The sequence below is a fragment of the Carassius carassius genome, chromosome 4 (genome assembly GCF_963082965.1).
Source record: "Carassius carassius chromosome 4, fCarCar2.1, whole genome shotgun sequence".
Taxonomy (NCBI): domain Eukaryota; kingdom Metazoa; phylum Chordata; class Actinopteri; order Cypriniformes; family Cyprinidae; genus Carassius; species Carassius carassius.
This window is the reverse complement of record NC_081758.1, coordinates 27,873,181-27,893,838: the sequence shown is the minus strand read 5'-3', so window position 1 is coordinate 27,893,838 and position 20,658 is coordinate 27,873,181. Positions and strand designations below refer to the sequence as shown.

At 38.8% G+C, this 20,658-nt stretch overlaps 1 protein-coding gene across 2 annotated transcripts; it reads right to left on the bottom strand.

The window, feature by feature from the left end:
* Positions 1-73: 73 nt before the first annotated feature.
* Positions 74-19,994, bottom strand: LOC132139667 (serine/threonine-protein kinase N2-like). 2 transcript variants are annotated; one of them, XM_059548191.1, is made up of 22 exons: positions 19,681-19,994; positions 16,625-16,901; positions 15,611-15,765; positions 13,126-13,255; positions 11,996-12,147; positions 9,058-9,274; positions 6,827-7,009; positions 6,417-6,526; positions 5,076-5,219; positions 4,865-4,940; positions 4,464-4,632; positions 4,259-4,361; positions 4,086-4,159; positions 3,806-3,875; positions 3,627-3,718; positions 3,196-3,372; positions 2,966-3,028; positions 2,777-2,853; positions 2,534-2,676; positions 1,720-1,827; positions 1,560-1,640; positions 74-1,472 (listed from the first exon to the last, which is right to left on the bottom strand). In XM_059548191.1, exons 1-22 carry the CDS (start codon positions 19,699-19,701, stop codon positions 1,272-1,274), a joined length of 2,823 nt encoding a protein of 940 aa, XP_059404174.1. In that variant the 5' UTR covers positions 19,702-19,994; the 3' UTR covers positions 74-1,271. The 2 variants fall into 2 exon arrangements, with proteins under 2 accessions (XP_059404174.1, XP_059404175.1); XM_059548192.1 differs by lacking the exons at positions 15,611-15,765; positions 16,625-16,901; positions 19,681-19,994 and adding an exon at positions 14,646-14,923.
* Between the last annotated feature and the right edge of the window lie 664 nt (positions 19,995-20,658).

Here is a 20,658-nt window from a genome sequence, read left to right as displayed (position 1 = left end):
AGTTTGATTGCCGTTTTGATCAAAGTTATGCAATTTCTTTCTGATACATCAGTATTCAATAAATTGAACAACATGGTCACATTGTATTTTATTTCTGAAAATACATTCATCCCTTTCTATTACATTTACTTAGATATTTATTTGTCCTTCATGTGGCTCATAGAAATGGCAATTTTCATTTAAATATTTGAGTGTCGTTTTGTTCACAGTGTAACATATCAGTAGTAAACCACATTTACAGTGTGATACAATATGTAGTCAAAAGTAAAATACAGACAAACACCTTAAATAACGAAGAACGTAATAAGCTTTGTAATATGACACTGAAAGCGAAATATCAATATTAATGTTTAAATATCAGCTTAGTGAGTTAATGTGCTAACTGCATCATGCTAAGACATCGAATAGAATACGCATGGTCTAATTCAGCAGTATTAGATTTGTCCAGAGGAGGGCTAGAAAGAGAAAGGCGGCATCGAGCAAGTCGCCGTTTGCAACCGAAAGTCACAAGATGTCTGTAAGTACAGTAAAGAGCTCCGATTGGAAAGTTGACAACTGGTCCGAAATCAACAAGCAACATTTATCTGGGGCACCAATCCTAAATCAAATCCAGATTAGGAACAACCAGAGATCAATATGTGAGGGTTTAACATGAACATGCATCACACAGACTAAGAGGGGAGGAATTTGCATGATCTAACACCGAGAACGCACGCCGATAGTTACAGTCTGGAACTTAAGAAGCTTAAGACGCTCCAGCCGCATGTATCGCTTGGATCTGTGCTACATCAGAAATCCTTAAAAATGGCACAGCATTCAGTTCTTCCATCTGAATCTGACAATCATGTGTTCAGCAACAGTGCAGGTATATCTTGGCATCATAATTCATTGTAACAGGAAGACTTTTTTTTTAACAGCTGGTCAGACTGACATGATAAACAGTATAACCCAACCAAAAACATACATGTATCTTATGATGGGCAGTTAAAAGCTGAGCATATCTGAGCTTCCTCACAGTGGTGGGCGCACAGTCCAGGGGTGATCACATGGTCCAATCAGGACTGTCTTTGGAGCTTAAGCACACATTTGCAGCCAGCTTCATGAACAGTTTACAGCAGCTTTTAAAGGGTGACACGAGGCCAGCTTCACTTGATTCGGCTGCATATCTCAAGGGAGAACAAGAGAGATAATAACTGCATAAAGACAACGGAGAGAAAAGAAAGCAGAGATTTGATATGTCACAACCCCTTCTGAGGGTAATCGAGTGGAAGTCAGTGCAGGGCAGAGAAGTCAAAGTCTGCAAAGAACTCCTGCTGCTCGGTGGTGAGGAAGAACGGGGTTTGCGGAGGGGTCAGGACAGGCTTCAGACGCGTGAACTCCTCGTCAAAGTTACTGACGTCTGCTGGGGCTTTAATTGACGGCAGAAAAGGAGGTTTGACTCTTTTGGCCAACAGGGCTTCCCATTCTATGCCCTGCAGAGAGGAACAAGGCTTTTAAAAAGAGAATTTAAAAGAAGCTTCACTAAGGTAGTCACAAATTCTTCAGTTAGTGTCTGTCACCTGGAAGAACCTGTGTCTCTTCACTTCATTGGCATCTTGCTCTCCTGCTCCCAGTCGTTTTTCAGGGTTCTTCTGCAACAACTGCCATTAAAGAGACCGAGTCAGATGGACTTTCAGTTCAATTTCAATTTGTTTTTCTCCAAGATGAATAAGTGCTTACCTTTTGTATTATAGAGACTGATTCAGGGGACATAAACCTTGGGTAGCGCACTTCATCGTTCACTATGCTGTCAAACACCTCCTCCTCATCATCACCGGGGAATGGAGACTGGCAGCCACAAAGGATAAGATTTCTTAATGCTTTTGAAAGAAGTGTCTTTCAAAAAAGAAGGCTCTTATTTGACCAGAAAAACAGTAAAAACCATAAGATTGTTAAATGGTATTCGAATTTCAATTAAAGGAGTAGTTCACTTCCAGAATAAAAATTATGTCATCGCCCTCCTCTTGTTCCAAACCATGAGTTTCTTTCTTCTGTTGAACACAAAAGAAGGTATTCTGAAAAACGGTGGTGTCCGAAGTTAACCGTTGACTTCCATAGTAGGAAGTCGATGGTGCTCATCAACGGTTCAGATACCACAATTTTTCAGAATATCTTCTCGTGTTCAACAGAAGAAAGAAAGTCGTACAGGTTTGGAACAAGAGGAGGGCGAGTAAATGATGACCGAATTTTCATTCTGAAAGTGAACTACTCCTTTAATTGATTTCTATTTTACAATGTAAATGCAAAAGCTGAATATTCAGCAGCCATCAGTCAGTGTCACGTGATCCTTAATATCACTTAACTAAAGTAATGATCCTTAGAAAACATTCTAATATGCTTATTTTGTGCTCAAGATACATTTCTTATTATCAATGTTAAAAATAATTGTGCTGATTAACATTTTTGTGGAATATATACACACACACGCACGCACACACACACACACACACACACACGGCAACAATTTAGTTAATCTGTATTGACCAGGACTGACCTCTCCCACTAGCATCTCATAGATAAGCACACCCAAACCCCACCAGTCCACTGCACGGGTGTACATGCTGTCCGTCAAAACCTCTGGGGCCAGGAATTCTGGGGTGCCACAAAAGGTTGACGTGCGATCGCCATATCCCATACCTGATTGGCAGCAAGACTTTGTTGACTCTCTGCTCAAATACTGTCATGCGAGATGAACAAACAAATGTTCTAGAGGAGAAATTGTATTCTTGAAATGTACCTTCTTTGCAAAGTCCAAAATCTGCAATTCTCACAAAGCCATCAGAATCCATTAACAGATTGTCCAGCTTTAGGTCCCTACAAGGAGGAAAGAGAGAAATCGTCCATAAAATCATATGCATCATTTCATACATGCATATAATAGGGAATTTAGTTAAGTAATATTAGAAGTAATAGTGTAGTTATATACCTGTATACAATCCGGTTTTGGTGCAGGAACTCCAGGCCTAGTAATACACATGCAGAATAAAACCTGCCAGAAAAATCCCCGGGTTTACAGTCACAGCCAGAGGAAAGTGGCAATGCCAAAAATATACAATGCTGAAAATATTCAGCATGTGCATCTGAAAAAAAGTGTAGCACTTACGTAAATGCAGACACTGTGTGTGTGTGTGTGTGTGTGTGTTTGTGTGTGTGTACCTAGCCTGCCGTTCAGAGAAGATGCTGTTGTGGATGTGGGTCATCAGGTCTCCTCCAGGTGAATACTCCATCACAAAGCACACATGGTCAGGCGTCTGGAAGCACCCATACAGGTTCACCAGGAAAGGATGACCAGACACATTTATGGTCTCAAAAATTCTCTTCTCACACATTAGACTATAAGAAAAAAGAAATAAATTCACAATATAATACAAGCCAAATACAGCTGGAAGCGTTCACTCTTGTCAGTTCCAAGGACCTACAAACATAAAACCCTTACAAGGGTTTTTACATTTTTGTTTTTTTATTTATTTTTAATGCAGAGCCATTAAACCATGTTAGTGCTTTGCAAAAATAAATATCAACATACAGCAAATTATCCATAACCCATTTGTGATGCACAGGAAGACATTTCTGACACAGAACATCACCTGTCCACTTCATCCCGGGTCACAACATCCCCTTTCTTCAGAGCTTTGATGGCATATAGTTTCCCAGTCCTTTTGAATTCAGCCAGCAGGACCTTTAATGAGAGTCGACAAAGACACTGGGTCAACAGCACCATCCAGAGTCATCCGATTACAGTACAGAAGGACAGCTGCAGTTTTACCTTTCCAAAGTGCCCTCTTCCTAAAACAGAAATGCAGTTGAAGTCCTCCATCTGCATCCCCTCTTTCCTCCTGTGAAACAGGATATATACAACATACAGTGAGATTGAGAAGAAGAGCTATTACAGGAAAGAGAATGCAGATTTATTTCACTATCAAAAGATGTAGGACAGGTCACAGGTAGAAATTCAAGACCTAAGAGGTTAGGGATGATTCAAAATCCTCAGTCTAAGATTCGACCGACAATAATAATAATAGCATTAATAAATAACATTGACTCACTGAGGTGTCGGCTGGGATACAGGCCTGCCTTTGAGACCTTGGTTATCCTCAGATGAATTCACTTTAGCAAGAGTCTGGGAAGCAAGTCCCAAAACACATAATTACAACTTTAACTTGACCAGAGCAGTACAAAACTACAAATTAAAAAGCAAGTGTTTGTCCTCAAGACATACCCCAGAAAGTGATGCTTCAGTCACAGAGTTCTGTGCCAAGTGGAGGCGCGGGGGCTTGGCAGGACGCTCCTCACTGAAATTCAGTTTAACAACTGCTGAGTCTCTGCGATAAACAGCCACAACACAGAAAGAGATTAACTTTTTATTCAGCTTAATGGATAGATTTTCCTCAACCAAACCCCAGGGACACCTGTGTATGTCTCACCCAGAGGAAGGGGGAGTGGACACAGGTGGAGGGGACAAGGGCTCAGAACCAGGCAGAGGGGGGCTCAAGGCGGTGATGGTGCTGTTGCAGGGGGGCAGCACGCTCATCATTAGACGCCCCCAAGTGGCAAAGTTCATATTCATCTGTGCTGCCCGCAGGAAGTTTTTCCCTGAGAGAGACATTAAATCAGCCATTTAACATACAAATATGACGCAATAGTCTGAAACATCTTTTTTTTTTTAAGCGCTGAGCTCCAAAGCACATCTCATGTTAATAGCTCCATATAATGTCAAGTAGCTTTAAAAGCAATCAAGTGATTATGAGAGAAATTATAGCAATTGCTTATGAGTCACAGTCCCTCTATGAAGACGACAACAGATAAAATGTGAGGTCAAGCACACCTTTTTCTTTTGGGAAAATTCGTTTCTGTCGTTGTAGCTTAGGATGCCGCTCAATGACAGGATTGTTGAATCTCACCTGAAACCAAACCACATTATAAATAGTAGTATGCATCAACGTCTGCAGAAAGTCCTAAATGAAATGCATAGCTGCTGCAAACTGTATCCACCCTTGGCTCGGTGTTGTAACCTGAGTTGGCACTAGTTCTCTCACCTCTGTGAACAGTGTGCCCTGTGGTTCTAGATAAAGACACATGCCGTGCCGCTGGTTGTCTAGAAAATCTTCTAAACGCAAGAACTTCACGGCACACAGAGACCTCCAGTCTCGCCAGTAAACTGCAATCTCCAGCTCCCGAGACTACAGGGGTCAAAAAACAATAACAAACAAACTCCGATATGAATTGTAGTCGTAGTTCTTCATTAATTATTCATCATTTGTACAATTCAGCATCATTACCTTAGTCTTCAGTGTCACATGATCCTTCAGAAATATTTTTAATATCCTGATTGAGTGCTCAGTTAGTAATGTTGAAAAGAGTTCTGCAGCTTAATATTTTTGTAGAAATTGTGACACATTTTTCAGCCGCTTTGATAAAAAGAATGTTCAAAAGAACAGTAATTATTTGTGAAAGAAATCTTATTGCCATAAATCTGTAATATTATAAAAGTCACTTTTGAGCATTTCAGTAAATGGTTGTTAAATAAAATGTATAAGAGGAAAATAAATCTTACAGACCCTAAACTTTTAAACATAGCAATGTAATTGTAGTGTAAATGCAGTCAATACAGAGTAAAATAAAATTAAAAATATGGCAATTAAAATTTGAAGAAAAATGAAACATGCCTTTTAATGTTTGTACTATTAAATCAAAAGCAGTATAACAACACTTATTAGTTATATGATGATTATATTCCAGATCACGAATCAGAATACTGGATTCCTGAGGTTATGATGTGCATAACTGGTGTGTTATATGTGTTATGAAATGATTTCCTGTTTGTCACATTTCTCAAGATTCTTCATAATGTGCACACTTAGTTATAAGTCAGAAAACATGACTTTGTGTCAAAGACAATCAAAACTTTCAAGACGGATACAGTAAAATGGTTCCCCATTTATCAAACAGATGTGAAGCACAGCCTTTTGGGGGGAAAAAACCTGCTTCAGTAATCTACAAATAACAAAATAAGATCTCATTCTCCACTGGTACAGCTGAATCAGCTTGGAGAGAGCAGACCAGAGTCTGTGTCCAAATGGTGAGCGAACGATCACAGTAATGTTGAGGGATTAGTTTGGATTACTCTGGAGGCGACTGATTGCACTCTGGAAGTAAAGCTGCCTTAATGAAGGTGAGGAAATGCCCTTAGCCAATGGCCATCACAGGCACTTTCCGTAAAACAGATGTGGCAAGTGTTATCTGGGATGATTGACAGTTATAAATGGCATGGTATAAAAGCACTCAGACAAGTAGCCTGAGAATGTGGCATACATTAAGAGTGAGCTCCCGATCTGAATTCAAAACTCTTGTATGCAGTAGAATTTGTTGGCACTGACCCGTTCGAGTTCGATACTAAAGCTCTGATTCCAGGCCTCCTTACTCAGCGGCCGCCAATGTGTGCGACCCACTATCTTGTTATCCACCTTCAATACAGCGCTGATCTCCGCTAAGAGAAAATGCATTAAAAGAAAAAAAATTTATAAAACCATCTTAATGGGGGAAAAAAAAAAATCCACATACATAAATATTTACAGAATTACAAAAAAAATTGAATAACTGTCACATAAGAATTAAGTTAAATATTCTATTTAAGTCCATCCAGTCTGTTTATTTAATCTATTTTTGACTCATCTATTTGGACAAGGTTGGAAAATACAGATAAAGGTTTTCTTCTGTCACTGTCCACAATGAGACTATTGTGAAATCCATTATATTTCACATTGCTTCTGTGAGCTGTGAGACTCACTTGAGAGCTCATCAGTCTTGGTGGGCTTGCCGTTGGTGCTGCGGGTGGAGAGGCCGGTTCTCATCCTCAGTGATTTGGACTCAGAGGGACTTCCAGGGGCGGAGGACATGTTGCTTACCCGAGAGCGGCCTGGAACTGACTCCAGAAGGTCCTGACAACCCATCAGTCTGACCTCCAGACGGCCTGAAAACACACACTCAAATTATACACAATTCAGCCGCCATATGTACGTACAACAGGATTAACAAAACCAATTTGTACATTACACACATAAAGCGGATTAGATTCTACTTTAATTTCCTCTATACTTAGACATCGCAGAATGATACCAATCAATATATTATTGAAATATATTTTAAAATGGAATTTATTCCTGTGATGGCATGAATTTTCAGCAGCCATTACTCCAGTCTTCAGAGTCACATGATCCTTCAGAAATCATTCTAATATGCAGAATTGGTGATTAAAACACTTTTCCTATTATTCAATCTTATTATCAATGTTGAAAACAGTTGTGGTGCTTTTGGGAAAGGAGAGGGGTGAACAGAGCATGGTTGGAGTTGAAGACATCCTTGACCATACTTTCCGACCCTCCACAGAGAGAGTCTGAATGAGGGATGGAATGGTAAGTGACAAAAAAAAAACATTCACTCTTGTTCAATGCGAATGCCATTTGCTGGAATATGAGCAGTCATTTATGCATTGTCACCCGGGTGCTGATAGCTTGCATGCACAGGTGAGACCTGAACAGCACATTTTGATATTGGTTTAAAATTAAACTCATGTAAGCTTTGCAAGTTTAAACATTTAAGCGTGCACAGTGAGAAGATCTGTGCGTACGCTCATCCGAAGCGCGTAAACCCACGCCTCAGAATGCAAGCAAATATTAAGCTCTCTCTGAGGTATTGTGTTTAAATAGACAAATTCACACAAATATTATGTCAAAATGCCCGTCTATCCTACAGCAGACATAGACCTACTGTATCAGTGCATTCTCTTAAAGTGACAGCACTTTCTTAATATTAATCAAACAGCAACTACAAAATAAATCACTCACTGCTCTTGATCGAATAGTTTTTGTAACTTTAATAAAGATTCATCTTTAATTTATAGAGTCAAATATGCAATGCTGTTTTACATCATTACTTTATTCAATTTCTGTACGTATAAACTAATGTTAGACCTACCTAAAAACTGAAAATTACTGTTTATTTTATTTGTATCTTTTCTCTATATTGTATTAATTTGTGCTGTTGCTTGTAGTTAGATTATTCTTATTTTCTTTATTTTTATTTGACAGTATAGCTTTTCCCTAAACATAGCACATACCGAACCGTACCGAAACCATGACACTCAAACCGTGATACGAATCGAACCGTTCCACCCCTAGTCTGAATTGAACATCCTTTATGGGGGTAACTGTACACCAGTGACATGTTCTCATCACTGGCTAAAAGGTCTTGTGATCAGAGACAAAACTGCTGTACCACACTGTGATGAAGTTTGTTAATATCCTTTTGATGGTCTTCAACAGTCTCTCCGGAATGTAAAGACTAATACTCACTAATTTACATTATGTGGCATGAGAATTGTCTATTTTTAAAAGAGGTGACAAGGAGTAAAATTGACACATTGACATCTTAAAGGAGTGGTTCACCCAAAAATGAACATTTTATGTTTATCTGCTTACCCCCAGGGCATCCAAGATGTAGGTGACTTTGTTTCTTCAGTAGAATACAAACAAATATTTTTAACTCAAACTGTTGCAGTCTATCAGTCTTCTAATTTAAGTGGATGGGAATCACGGCTAAAACATACAATTAAACTAAAAAGAAACATAAACAAAACCAAATTAAACCCTGTGGCTTGTGACGATACATTGATGTGTAAAGACACAAAATGATCGGTCTGTGCAAGAAACTAAACCGTATTTAAATTGTTTACCTCTAATTTACGCAACATCCGAACTGTCCCAAGGATGTCCTCCTGAGCACATTCTCAAGCAGGCGTGTAAGGCGTCTTGTTGCTTTATGGCGAACTGCAGTCTTACGCGTGTTTCACACATACTCCGTCTGCAGTGCGTATTCATTGCGTATTTTTTACACACCCATGTAAATGGAGTACAGTGTTCACACTGCATGGGTAAGCAGCTAAACATCACCTTTTCATTTTTGGGTGAACTATCTCTTTAAAAACATAACCTTCCTGCTAACTTTCAGCTGTGTCCATACCTGTCAGGCTGGCTGGTTTGAAGAGCGAAGAGGATGCAGAAGATGAAGAGCACAGACGATATCTATGCAACCCAACGACAGGTGAGGACCCCACTGTCAGCTCCTCTTTAATAGCAGCTCGTTTGGGATGGTCATGTGGAAGTTCTCCAAGCTGCTGCTCCAGAGACAAACGTAACAGGTCCAGTTTCTGAGAGGACTCCTGCAAACGGGCCTGAGCCTGGACACAAAAACAATAAAGATGCTCAGCAAACAGAGATATGAGCTACATTACTGAATGATAGTAATGTAAAACAAAGCCACTAACTGTATATATTATAGTAGTTATATAGTATATGTCTTATATCCAAAATGTAAAAATCCAAATTAAGTCGATAAGCTGGCTGTTCACAGAGTGCTGTATCCAAGCATGTTAACAGAAAGTTGAGTGGAATGAAAAAGTGTGGAAGAAAAAGATGCACAACCAAACGAAGGAAAACTGCAGCCTTATGATGAGGATTGTCAAGTGAACTGGATTCAAGAATTTTAGAGAACTTCACAAGGAATGCACTGGGGTCAAGGCATCAAGAGCCACCACAGACAGAAGTGTCAAGGAATTTGGCTACAGTTGTCGTATTCCTCTTGTTAAGCCACTCCTGAACCACAGACAATGTCAGAAGTGTCTTACCTGGGCTAAGTAGAAGAAGAAATGGACTGTTGCCATTGGTCCAAAGTCTTTTCTTCAGATGAGAGCAAGTTTTGTATTTCATTTGGAAACCAAGGTCCTAGAGTCTGGAGGAAGGGTGGAGAAGCTCATAGCCCAAGTTGCTTAAAGTCCAGTGTTAATTTTCCACAGTCTGTGATAGGGGTGGCACGGTTCAACTTTTTCACGGTTCGTTTTGTTTCAAGGTTTTAGAGTCACGGTTTTGGTACAGTTCTGTATGTGCTATGCTTATGGAAAAACTATACTTTCTAATAAAAAAAAAGAAGAAGAATATTCTATCCAACTACAAGCAACAGCACAAATAAATACAATAGAGTAAAGATACAAACAATAAACAGTGATTTTCCGTTCTTTTTTTTGTTTGTTTTTTAGGGAGGTCTAGCATAAGTTTTTAGGTACAGAAACTGAATAAAGTGATCAAATGTAAAACAGCATTGCATGTTGTACTGTGCAAATTAAAGATTATTCTTTATTAAAGTTACAAAAGCTTTTTAATCAAGAGCAGTGAGTGATTTGTTTGTTGTTGCTGTTCGATTAATATAAAGACTGTTACTTTAAGAGAATGCACTGATCCAGTAGGCCTACATTCAGCCGGCTATATCTGCTGTAGGATACTTAACAAGACAAGCATTTTGATATAATTTTTTGTCAGAATTTTTCCATTTAAACAATACTTCAGAGAGAGCTTAATATTTGGGCGCGTTTGAGGCGCGGGTTTGCGAGTTTTCGATGAGCGCATGCACAAATCTTCTCACGGCGCGCACGAGATCGCGTCCTCTGGCTCTTAAATGTTTAAACTGGCAAAGCTTAAATGAGTTTAGCACATATCAACGTGTGCTATTCAGATCTCATCTGTGAGCACGCACTATAGGCACCCGAGTGATGACGGAATAAATGACTGCTCATATTCCAGCATACAGCATTCGCATTGAACAAGTGAGAAACGATTTGTCCAGGGTTTTTTTTTTCTCCTCATCGCTGTTGTTGTAATGAATGGGGAGCCAGAATGCACATGCATCAACGGAAACATATTAGCTGAAGCCTTTTTTTTTATGTGTTATTTATAGCAAACCATATTACAGATGTTTTGTCAGATTTAGGTTTAACTGCAGTTCCAGCACGTGCCGAACGGTTCGGGGGTTTTTTTTGCGAACCGTGCCGTCCCTAGTCTGTGATGATTTGGGGTGCAATGTCATCTGCCGGTGTTGGTCAATTGTGTTTTTTGAAAACCAAAGTCTCTGCACCCATTTACCAATACATTTTGGAGCAATTCATGCTTCTTTCTGCTGACCAGCTTTTTGAAGATGCTCATTTCCTTTTCCAGGAGGATTTGGCACCAACCCACACTGCCAAAAGCACCAAAAGTTGGTTAAATGACCATGGTGTTGGTGTGACTGGCCAGCAAACTCACCAGAACTGAACCCCATAAAGAATCTATGGGGTATTGTCAAGAGGAAAATGAGAAACAAGAGACCAAACAATGCAGATAAGCTGAAGGCCACTGTCAAAGAAACCTGGGCTTCCACACCACCTCAGCAGTGCCACAAACTGATCATCTCCATTCCACGCTGAATTGAGGCAGTAATTAAAGCAAAAGTAGCCCCTTCCGAGTATTGAGTACATCTACAGTAAATGAACATACTTTCCAGAAGGCCAACAATTCACTAAATGTTTTTTTTTATTGGTTTTATGAAGTATTCTAATTTGTTGAGATGGTTGTTAAATGTGAGCCAAAATCATCACAATTAAAAGAACCAAAGACTTAAACTACTGCAGTCTGTGTGCAATTAATTTAATACATGAGTTTCACAATTTGAGTTGAATTACGGAAATAAATGAACTTTTCCTCGACATTCTAATTTATTGAGAAGCACCTGTACATGCTCATAATTCTCAGGAGTAAATCAAAAAACTTCCAAAAACCACTTCAAGGTTTGTCACATTGTTACTCAAATACATAGTCTTTTTTTGTCAATATAATGAAAGCCAATGGACTCCAACGATGTTGGGTCCCCAAATTTCTTCAAAATACCTACTTATGCTCCTCAGCCATACAGGTTTGGAACCACACAAAAATGACAGTGTGAGAAAATGACATAACTTTCATTTTTGGGTGGAGCATTCCTTTAACAGTATATCGGTCTGTAGTTTACAGATAGTCAATCCATTCAGAATGCATCATGCATGGCTGTTGGTTTCGGAAAAGCCTTTATATCAAAGACCAATAATTGCACTTACCTCCGCTAAAGCACGTCGGTCCTGCACTTTCCGTACACCGAGCTGCTTGACCACATTTTTGGCACCTTCTGCCACAGCTGCCTCAATCTTCAGATGGTGCCTGAGCTCCTCCACCCGCAGTTCAAGTGGACTAATTGTCTCAGAGGGGCGACCTGCAAAAAAAAAAAAACACAGCATTTAGCAAAACCAAAACACCATCCCATTAGCCTTCCACCTGGTGATTACATGTGTATAAACCAGCAGCTTCCAGAATAACAAAAAATAAAATAGGGAATAACCAGGCAGAAGCTTTCTTTACTGTTTTATGATTCATAGAGTAAAAAGTACATTCATAAAGTACTTTTATTTTTAAAAGTAATTTATTACATATCACAAAATAAATTATTGTTGAATAAATATTGAAGCATTTGAATTAAACGGAAATTAACAAACTAACCCTAACACTAAATCAACACTGGAGGCGAGTGTAACAACAGAGCTACACTGCAAGAGCGCAGTATTGCTATGCTTGCATTGTAGACAGAATCAATTAAAATGGGAACCACTGAATTGTGTCATGTCATGCCACTTGCTTCTAATGCATCTGGTGAATGCTCAGGTGAGTGTTCAAATAATATGAAAGGAACTAAAACAAACCACACCCAAATACAATACTGAAAGGTTACTTCAAATGCAAAGCTGACATTTAAGCTAGAGTTCAAAAATATACAAATATGTTCTCAGAAATATTAACCTAATTATTTTAAAGCAACTTCTCTAATAAGATGGGTAATGATGCTGCAAGCTTTGATGCCTAGGTGAACGGCAAAGACTGGGCTCTGCACACACTATGTAAGTCAATAATTGGATGCCTTGGAAACCGGTTTCCTTTTGTATTATCATTTTGAGAATTTGGTATGAAATTTTATAGGCCAATGTCATTGTAGGAATAACACCTGACTGTTTTCCAAGGAACTTTGGTAAACTCTGCTATAGACTGTGATGTTGTACATTCTAAAAACCTTTAGTGAAGTTTTAGTGCTGTATTGTCAATTTCTTTAAGTGGCAATGTTCTATGTGAAATAAATGTACAAAAAAAAAAAAAAGTAATGATCATGACTTCCTACATGTTTTCTTTACAAATTGATTACCCTCTGGATGTGTGGTTTCCCGCTCTCCATCTCTGGCCTGCGTGACTTTGACAATCTGCATGCGGAGCAGCTCGATTTTCATTTTGCTATCCTGCAGCATCTGCTGGGCTGTGGACAACATCTTCCGATCCTGGGGAGTGACAACAGAAGCGATATAGATTGAACATCTTGCATTTGCATTAGAACAAACAGTGAGGACACTGTCAGAGGAAAGAACAAACAGTCAGGGACTAGAAAGAAAAGTGAAAAAAATTTAAGATTGAAAAAAAAAAAAGTGATGGAATTGTAATTTTTATAAAGTGATGTTTGATGATGTTCCCATATATTTTGACTAGTACTGTGACTGTCAAACATTTAAATCACATCCAGGATAGAAAATTTTGTTCACATAATATAGGTGTATACTGTGTATATTTATTATGTATATATAAATAAATATATATACACACATGTATGTGTGTGTATTTATATATATACAGAAAAAAAAACACACACAGTACGCACAAATTTATTATATAAACAAAAACTTTGATTTTGGATGCTTTTAATTGCTATTAATCTTTTGACAGTACAAATTTTGACTAGTAAAATTTAAAGATTTTTCCCCATGACTCTTCTGGGTATTTATGATTATTATCAAAACAATAATTATAATAATAAAAATAATAAATATATCTCAATTTCTGTCAAGTACTAATTCTCAGAATTCCTAATTTAAAAGATTAACTTACCATTATTAAAATATATTTATATAGTAATATTTTCAACAATATAGCATAGCCAATTAATATCTGTAACTTTCTAGCCAATTTAATACTTGAAAGCAGAATAAATCTAGTGTTAAATGTATATTCACTAAAAAATAATTCAATTTCTTTTCTAGGCCTAAATATTTTGTGATATTTCAAAGGAATGTGTTTTCCGTGATAATGGAAACCCTGTAATATGCAGAGACAACTACAGTACAAGACATTCATATATCCCAAAAAAAGGTAAACACTGTGGTGCTATCAAAACATTATTCTGTTAGTTTGAATATCCCAATCAGCCTGATAAAGAAACAAAAGGGGATGCGTTTGGGAAATCAGAGAGTCATTTTTCCAGTTTTATTCTATAACACTATTAGCAAAGAAACCACACACTACAGCTTTAAGCTGAGCTGAGCCAAGATGAGAAATTCCCACAAAGACCAACAGGTCAAAAGTGCAGCAGTCTTCATTAAACTCCTCTCTTTCCCATCATGAGAAGCAGTCAGGTGTACACCACACCCAAACATTACTCAAACATCAAACACTGACTGTGCAATTTTTGCCCCAGAGCTTTATGAGCTGTGACGTTAAAGTAGCTCAAGAGAGCCATTTATCCTGAAGCGCAGCGACTACATTAAGCAAATGAAATACTCAATGATTGCAATGCCCAATGGAGTTTCAGTGTAAACAATGTTGCAACATGAAACGTGACCTCTTCTGAAACCTGCAGAAAAGACCCATTCAAGAAGTAATGGAAGAAGCAAACCATACCGTCCATAGTGCTCTCCCCCTCTCAAAGCAGTTCAAGAGGTCATCTGTCATGTTTTGTGAACTTTCAGACAGCTGTATGACATCCCCTTGCTCTTCCTTCACCCCCATCAGACATTCCCTCCTGTGTTTTGCTCTCCGTCCTCAAAACTGTTCATGTCAGCTTATGTCGTATAGCAGACACCGAGACCGAGATCATGGATCAGCATCCGATAAGCCACCCCATTCTTTCTTCTTTATTGTTCTACTGTCCTTGCATCCCACTTGCTCGCTCACTATTCCCCTCCCCTTTACACAATTGTTCTTTTTTGCCTCTTTCTCTCTCTCTCTCTCTCTCTCTCTCTGTTTTCAGATCTCCTTCCAAAGGAGGTAGCCACCTCGAACTGCTGCTGCTGCTGTGCCCTGCCCGGACTGGCCCAAACCCGAATACTTCGGCATTGGTTGGAGCAAAGTCACATGGGTTGTTGCTGTCGCCAGGCCCAGGACAGGAGAAACCGAATCAGTACCAGCAAGCTCTTCCTCTTCAGACTCAAAAAACATCTGTGAGTGTCTTGAGTGTGTGTGTGTGTGTGTGTGTGTGTGTGTGTGAGATCAAGGCTCGGTACTCAAGCTGTCTGAATCTAGCACAGACATAAATCACAGAGCTGCCAGCACACAGTGTTCTCAGCCAGACACCGCAGCATTATCGCAGCCCTGTCTGATAGAAACACACAGGCTCAAATACACTCATGGCTAGCTAGAGGTCATGGAACTATCGCTCTAAAAGGGTTATAAAGGATGGAGAGACGGAGGGGGAGGGGACTTGGAACCTCTTTTGTGTGCGTGTTATCACATTTCATAGCTTTTTGGCAGCGACCCAGACCGATTTAAATACACACAGTGGAGTGGAGGACAAGTTACTCATCTTCAAGATGCACAGGGAAAAAAAAAAGGGGAAAGATGGCGGGTGGGCAGGGGGAAATCCTTACCTTGACAGAACTGTTGGCGTATGTCTGAATGATGTTCTCAGCTCCTTGTTTCACCTTAAGCTCCATGGTAAGCTGTTTTTTCAAAGTACGGACACGGCTGCCCAAGGGTGATGTGACCTCTTTCCAATGGAATGGATCTGGAGAGGTGGCATCATCTGAGAAAACAAGAGTTTTCATTGTTTTCTTTTTATACGAAAAGCAAATGAGACAAAGACAAAAATAATCTGCACTTTATAAAGAAATGTAAAGCAATTAAACGCTGTTTATACTACCATTCGGACGTTTTGGGTCAGACTATTTTGTTTTTGAAAGAAATCAATAATTTGCTTCTTTTCTTTGATTTCTTCTAAATTAATACTTATATAATTTTACAAAAAAAAAAAGGAGTTATTTGAAATAAACACTGTTCTTTTGAACTTTCTATATATCAAATAATTCTGAAAAAATATCAGGGTTTGCACAAAAATATTAAGCAGCACAGCTGTCTTCATCAACACTGAATAATCAAGTAAATAACCAAGAATCAAGTTTCTTGAGTATCAAACCAGCAAGGATCATGCGACACTGAAGGCTGGAGTAATGATTGCTGAAAATTCAGCTTTGCCTTTACAAGAATAAATTACATTTCAGAAAACAGATATCAACTGTTTTAAATTAAACTGTTTTTACTTTATTTCTGATTGTTTTGTCTGTTTTTCTGATCAAATAAATGCATCCTTGGACTACTTTCAAAAACATATCAAACCATATTTGAACAGTAGTGTATATTTACAAAAAAAAAAAAAAAAAACTGATGTCCTGAACAAGAACATGAGTGATGGAATATTTAAATCCTTTTTTAGATCGCTGAAAAAAAAAAAAAAAAAATTTTATTGTCATAATGAACGAAGATCTGATAAGTAGAAAATAGGATGGAAACTTTAACGAAACTATTTGAGAAATTTCATTGTCTCATATCCATTATCAAAACTCACTAGATCAAGTCAAAGAACGGTCCCACCCTCCTGCTCTCACCTGTAATAGTCTCTTTCTGAGTGGCCATAGCACGTGCATTCAGCTCCTGGAGCTCCCAGTGGAGCTGCTCCAGCTTACGGTTGGAGGCTCGAAGCTGACCGTCCACGTCAGCAGCATTTTTCCGGTTGGTCACCGCCCGCCGCAGCCGCTCAGCCGCCTCTTTGATCTTCAGTTCCCGTTGGATCTCCTGCCGGAGAAGGGCAATAGCATCCTCTACACGCTGCTGGAACTCAGGGTCCATGAGGTCACCTTCAGCCAGACCCCGCAGACAGCTGCTCTGTGGTGTTCAAGTGACATCGAGAAAGTAGTACAACAAAAATCAACATACTTCAAGTGTTTGTTAGCTTACAGCAGCCATTTTGATAAAACACTCACATCTACATTACAGTTCAAGTAAGGCAGGCATCTGAGATTCTGATTTTAAAAAAAAGGGTTAAAGGGATAGTTGTGTCATCCTTTAGTCACCCTCAAGTTGTTCAAAACTGGTATGAATTCCTTTCTTATGCTGAATGTTATGTTCAACAGAAACAAGAAAATGTATACTGGTTTGGAAGTTGAGGGTGAGTAAATAAATGACCACAGAATTTTAATTTTTGGGTGAACTATCCCTTTAAGTAAACTGATAATTTCATTATAGTAACCAAATAATCCATTAAGCAAATAAGTGTGAACATCCTGATATTGATAATGTGGACTTGCAATGAACAGGGTGAAAATAAGGTCACTGATATGAGCTGAATGTGGATAGCAGCTGAAGCAGTTACACCATAAATGCAAATATACATATTATCTGTATGCATATGAGGCTTTAAACACTTCCAGACACTTGCATATTGTCAAACTGCAGTGGTAAGAAAAAGCTAAATGAAAGGAAGAAAACCTACATTTATTAATGGCTATTAATGGCTATTAATTAGCTTTTTCTAATGAATTAATAATGATTAATTAATGGTTATTTTACTGGAATGTTGATTCATGGCACATTGCCCAGTTCTATGCTTTCTGTTTTGCTGGTACCTGTAATTAAAGACAAAACAGGGAAAATATCTAGCATAGAAAACTATAGGCCTACTGCCTTAGTCAGAGTGATGTCTAAGGTATTAGAGATAATATTACTGGACCGATTTAAGCAAAATGTTATTACCAATGATGAGCAGTTTGGTTTTAAAAGTAAGCATGGGACTGATATGTGTATCTATGCACTGGAAGAGGCTGTGAGTAAGTACAGAAGGCAGAACTCCACCATGTGTCTGTGCTTCTCAGTTGCCTCCAAAGCTTTGACTGCATTAATCATGGAAAGCTATTTGTAAAATTACAGCAGTGAGGGGTTCCCCCACACCTAGTCCATGCTCTGCATTTTTGGCACAAACAAACAATGCGGGTTAGCTGAGGCACGACAACATCGGAGGCTTTTTTTAGTGACAAATGGGTTAGACGGTGGAATATTGACACCCACACTCTTTAACCTTTATATGGACGATCTTACTCAAAGACTTAAAAACTGTAAGACTGGCTGCATAGTGGGAGAAAGACTTTTGCACCATCTACTGTATGCAGATGACCTAGTTGTAATGTCACCTTACTCTGCTGGGCTGCAACAGTTGCTTAGAGTCTGCTCTGACTATGCGGAGCAATATAATTTAAAAGTTTAACACCAAAAAGAGTGTTGTTATATTGGTGAGGACAAAGGAGGACCGTAAGGCCAGGTTTCCCTCTTTTTATTTGGCTACAGGAGTTACCTGTGGTGAATAAGGTCAAATATCTTGGTCACATCATTAGAACTGACCTTTGTGATGATGATGACATTCAGAGACAGTATTGTAAATTATATGCTAACATGCTTGTTTGTAAATTTAGCATATGTAGTGATAATGTCAAAACAGCTTTGTTTAAAGCCAATGTATAGTGCCTACTTGTGGTGCAGTTACAATAAATTTAAATTTAACAAGTTGCAGGTTGCATACAATGATGCATTGCGACTCTTATTAAAAGTCAGCATACAAGTGCCAGTCAGCTTTTTGTTCAGAATCAGGTACCCATGTTATATGCGGTTATCAGAAATTTTGTGTAGAAAAGTATAAAGCGACTTGAGGGCTCTAAAAATGAAATAATTGTGATCTGAGAGAAGAGCACTGTTAGGTACACCTCTGCACTTTGGAGGCACTGGAGAAAGTGCTTATATGGACATTAGATGTACATTATTTTATTGTTGTTTGTTGTTATTCATGTTGTATGCAGTTCTCTTTTATATATGGACCTTTTTGAGTCTGAAATAAACCCATCATATCATACTGAATCTCACTTTTGTTACAGTTTGTTTCCCACATTCTTACAGACTTAAAGACACCAGAAAAGGTCTGAAACTAAAATGTGTCTAATCAATTTACATGTTAATACACAAAGTATGAACTGCTATCCCTTAGATTAACATTATCAGTATTTAACAAGCTGTCAAATAGTGTTTTACTGATACATTCAAACAGGCAGACCACATTTCGAAAATATAGAAACTATCATTAACCACGGTCATAACATGACCCTTTCAACTTATTTAAATAACAAAAGACTTAAATGTCACTCAATTTTACACACACATATAACTTGAGTTACATTGCAGTTTGTAGTGAGGGACAGAAGAGGAAGCTTAAGTCCTGTCAAACCCGTTCAACCTGAAAATGTTTAACGTTAATGATTTTAATTGTTCGGACAAAGCTATAAAACAGCCCTATTAAGGCACATAACATTAGGAGGCCATAAACACAGCATCGGTCTAATTTTTTACTTCATATTTGACATTTTATTTTTTGTCCTTTATAATAATTTCTCTACTACTAAAAAAAAATCTTGTGGGTGTCTTGAAAGAATGAAAACCGTTGAGCCACACGGGACTCACCCACAGTGAAATGTAAACACGAGCCTTTGAACGTTAACGTTCTGACTAACGCTTTATGACTAACGTCACTTGATTTCCAAACAGCACTTTTCTGTGTTTCCTGTTACTCCATTCCTAACCATAACAGTTAGGATGTGTAAAATAGATCTAATTTATTTCTTACCTGAAGCGTCACACCCGTCATTATGAAATAATGTCCGATAAACGCAGAGAGTGATGCTTAGACTAACCGATTCTTCGCTCGAGCTCACGGCTCTGGCTCACGCGGCGCCTGATTGAGTGACACTAGAAACCATATCCGAACTTCCAACTGAATTTGAGAACTCAACCGAAAAAAGGACATTCAAATAGAATAAAAAGTTGGGTGCTGAAAGAAGATACAGGTATCAGGCTGCCAGCTGGGAGGCTAGACAGCTCTCGAATTACCAGTAGTTTTTTTTTAATGGAAGTTGCTTCGCCTTCCCATTTCCTGAGGTTTGAAAAATCCTCTTCGCCTCCCTTTTCAACGATTGGCTGACAGCACTGTCACTCACAGGCGCTGCACTGACGTCGTTTAGCGTAGGGACCTGCTTGTACAAGTCCTACTATTAATAATAATTATCAATAGGCATTCATAACATTGTTTAATATACACAAAAAATGGACGAGGGAAGCTGCAAAGTTTCAACAATTAGAAAAGGTATAGCACAAACATAGTAAAATGTTTATCGACTCTCGCCCACCCCTAAACCTGCTTGTGTAACATCTCGCGATAGTCGCTGAAATCCACGAGACTACACGGTGTGCTTGGCTTCTATACTCTTTGGTATAAATCCAAATCCGCTATTTGAGTTCTCAAGTGCGTCATAATATCCTGTCATGGCGGCTCTACTTGGGAAGAAGTGCGCGTCCCCGGTTATTCTCAAAACGCTTTCAGCTCCTCAGTTGTGGATGCAATGTGGGTATCACAAAAAGGTAAGCTAGTAGGAATCATGCAAATAGGGGAAGTCGTGGCCTAATGGTTAGAGAGTCGGACTCCCAATCGAAAGGTTGTGGGTTCGAGTCCCGGGCCGGCAGGAATTGTGGGTGGGGGGAGTGCACGTACAGTTCTCTCTCCACCTTCAATACCACGACTTAGGTGCCCTTGAGCAAGGCATCGAAT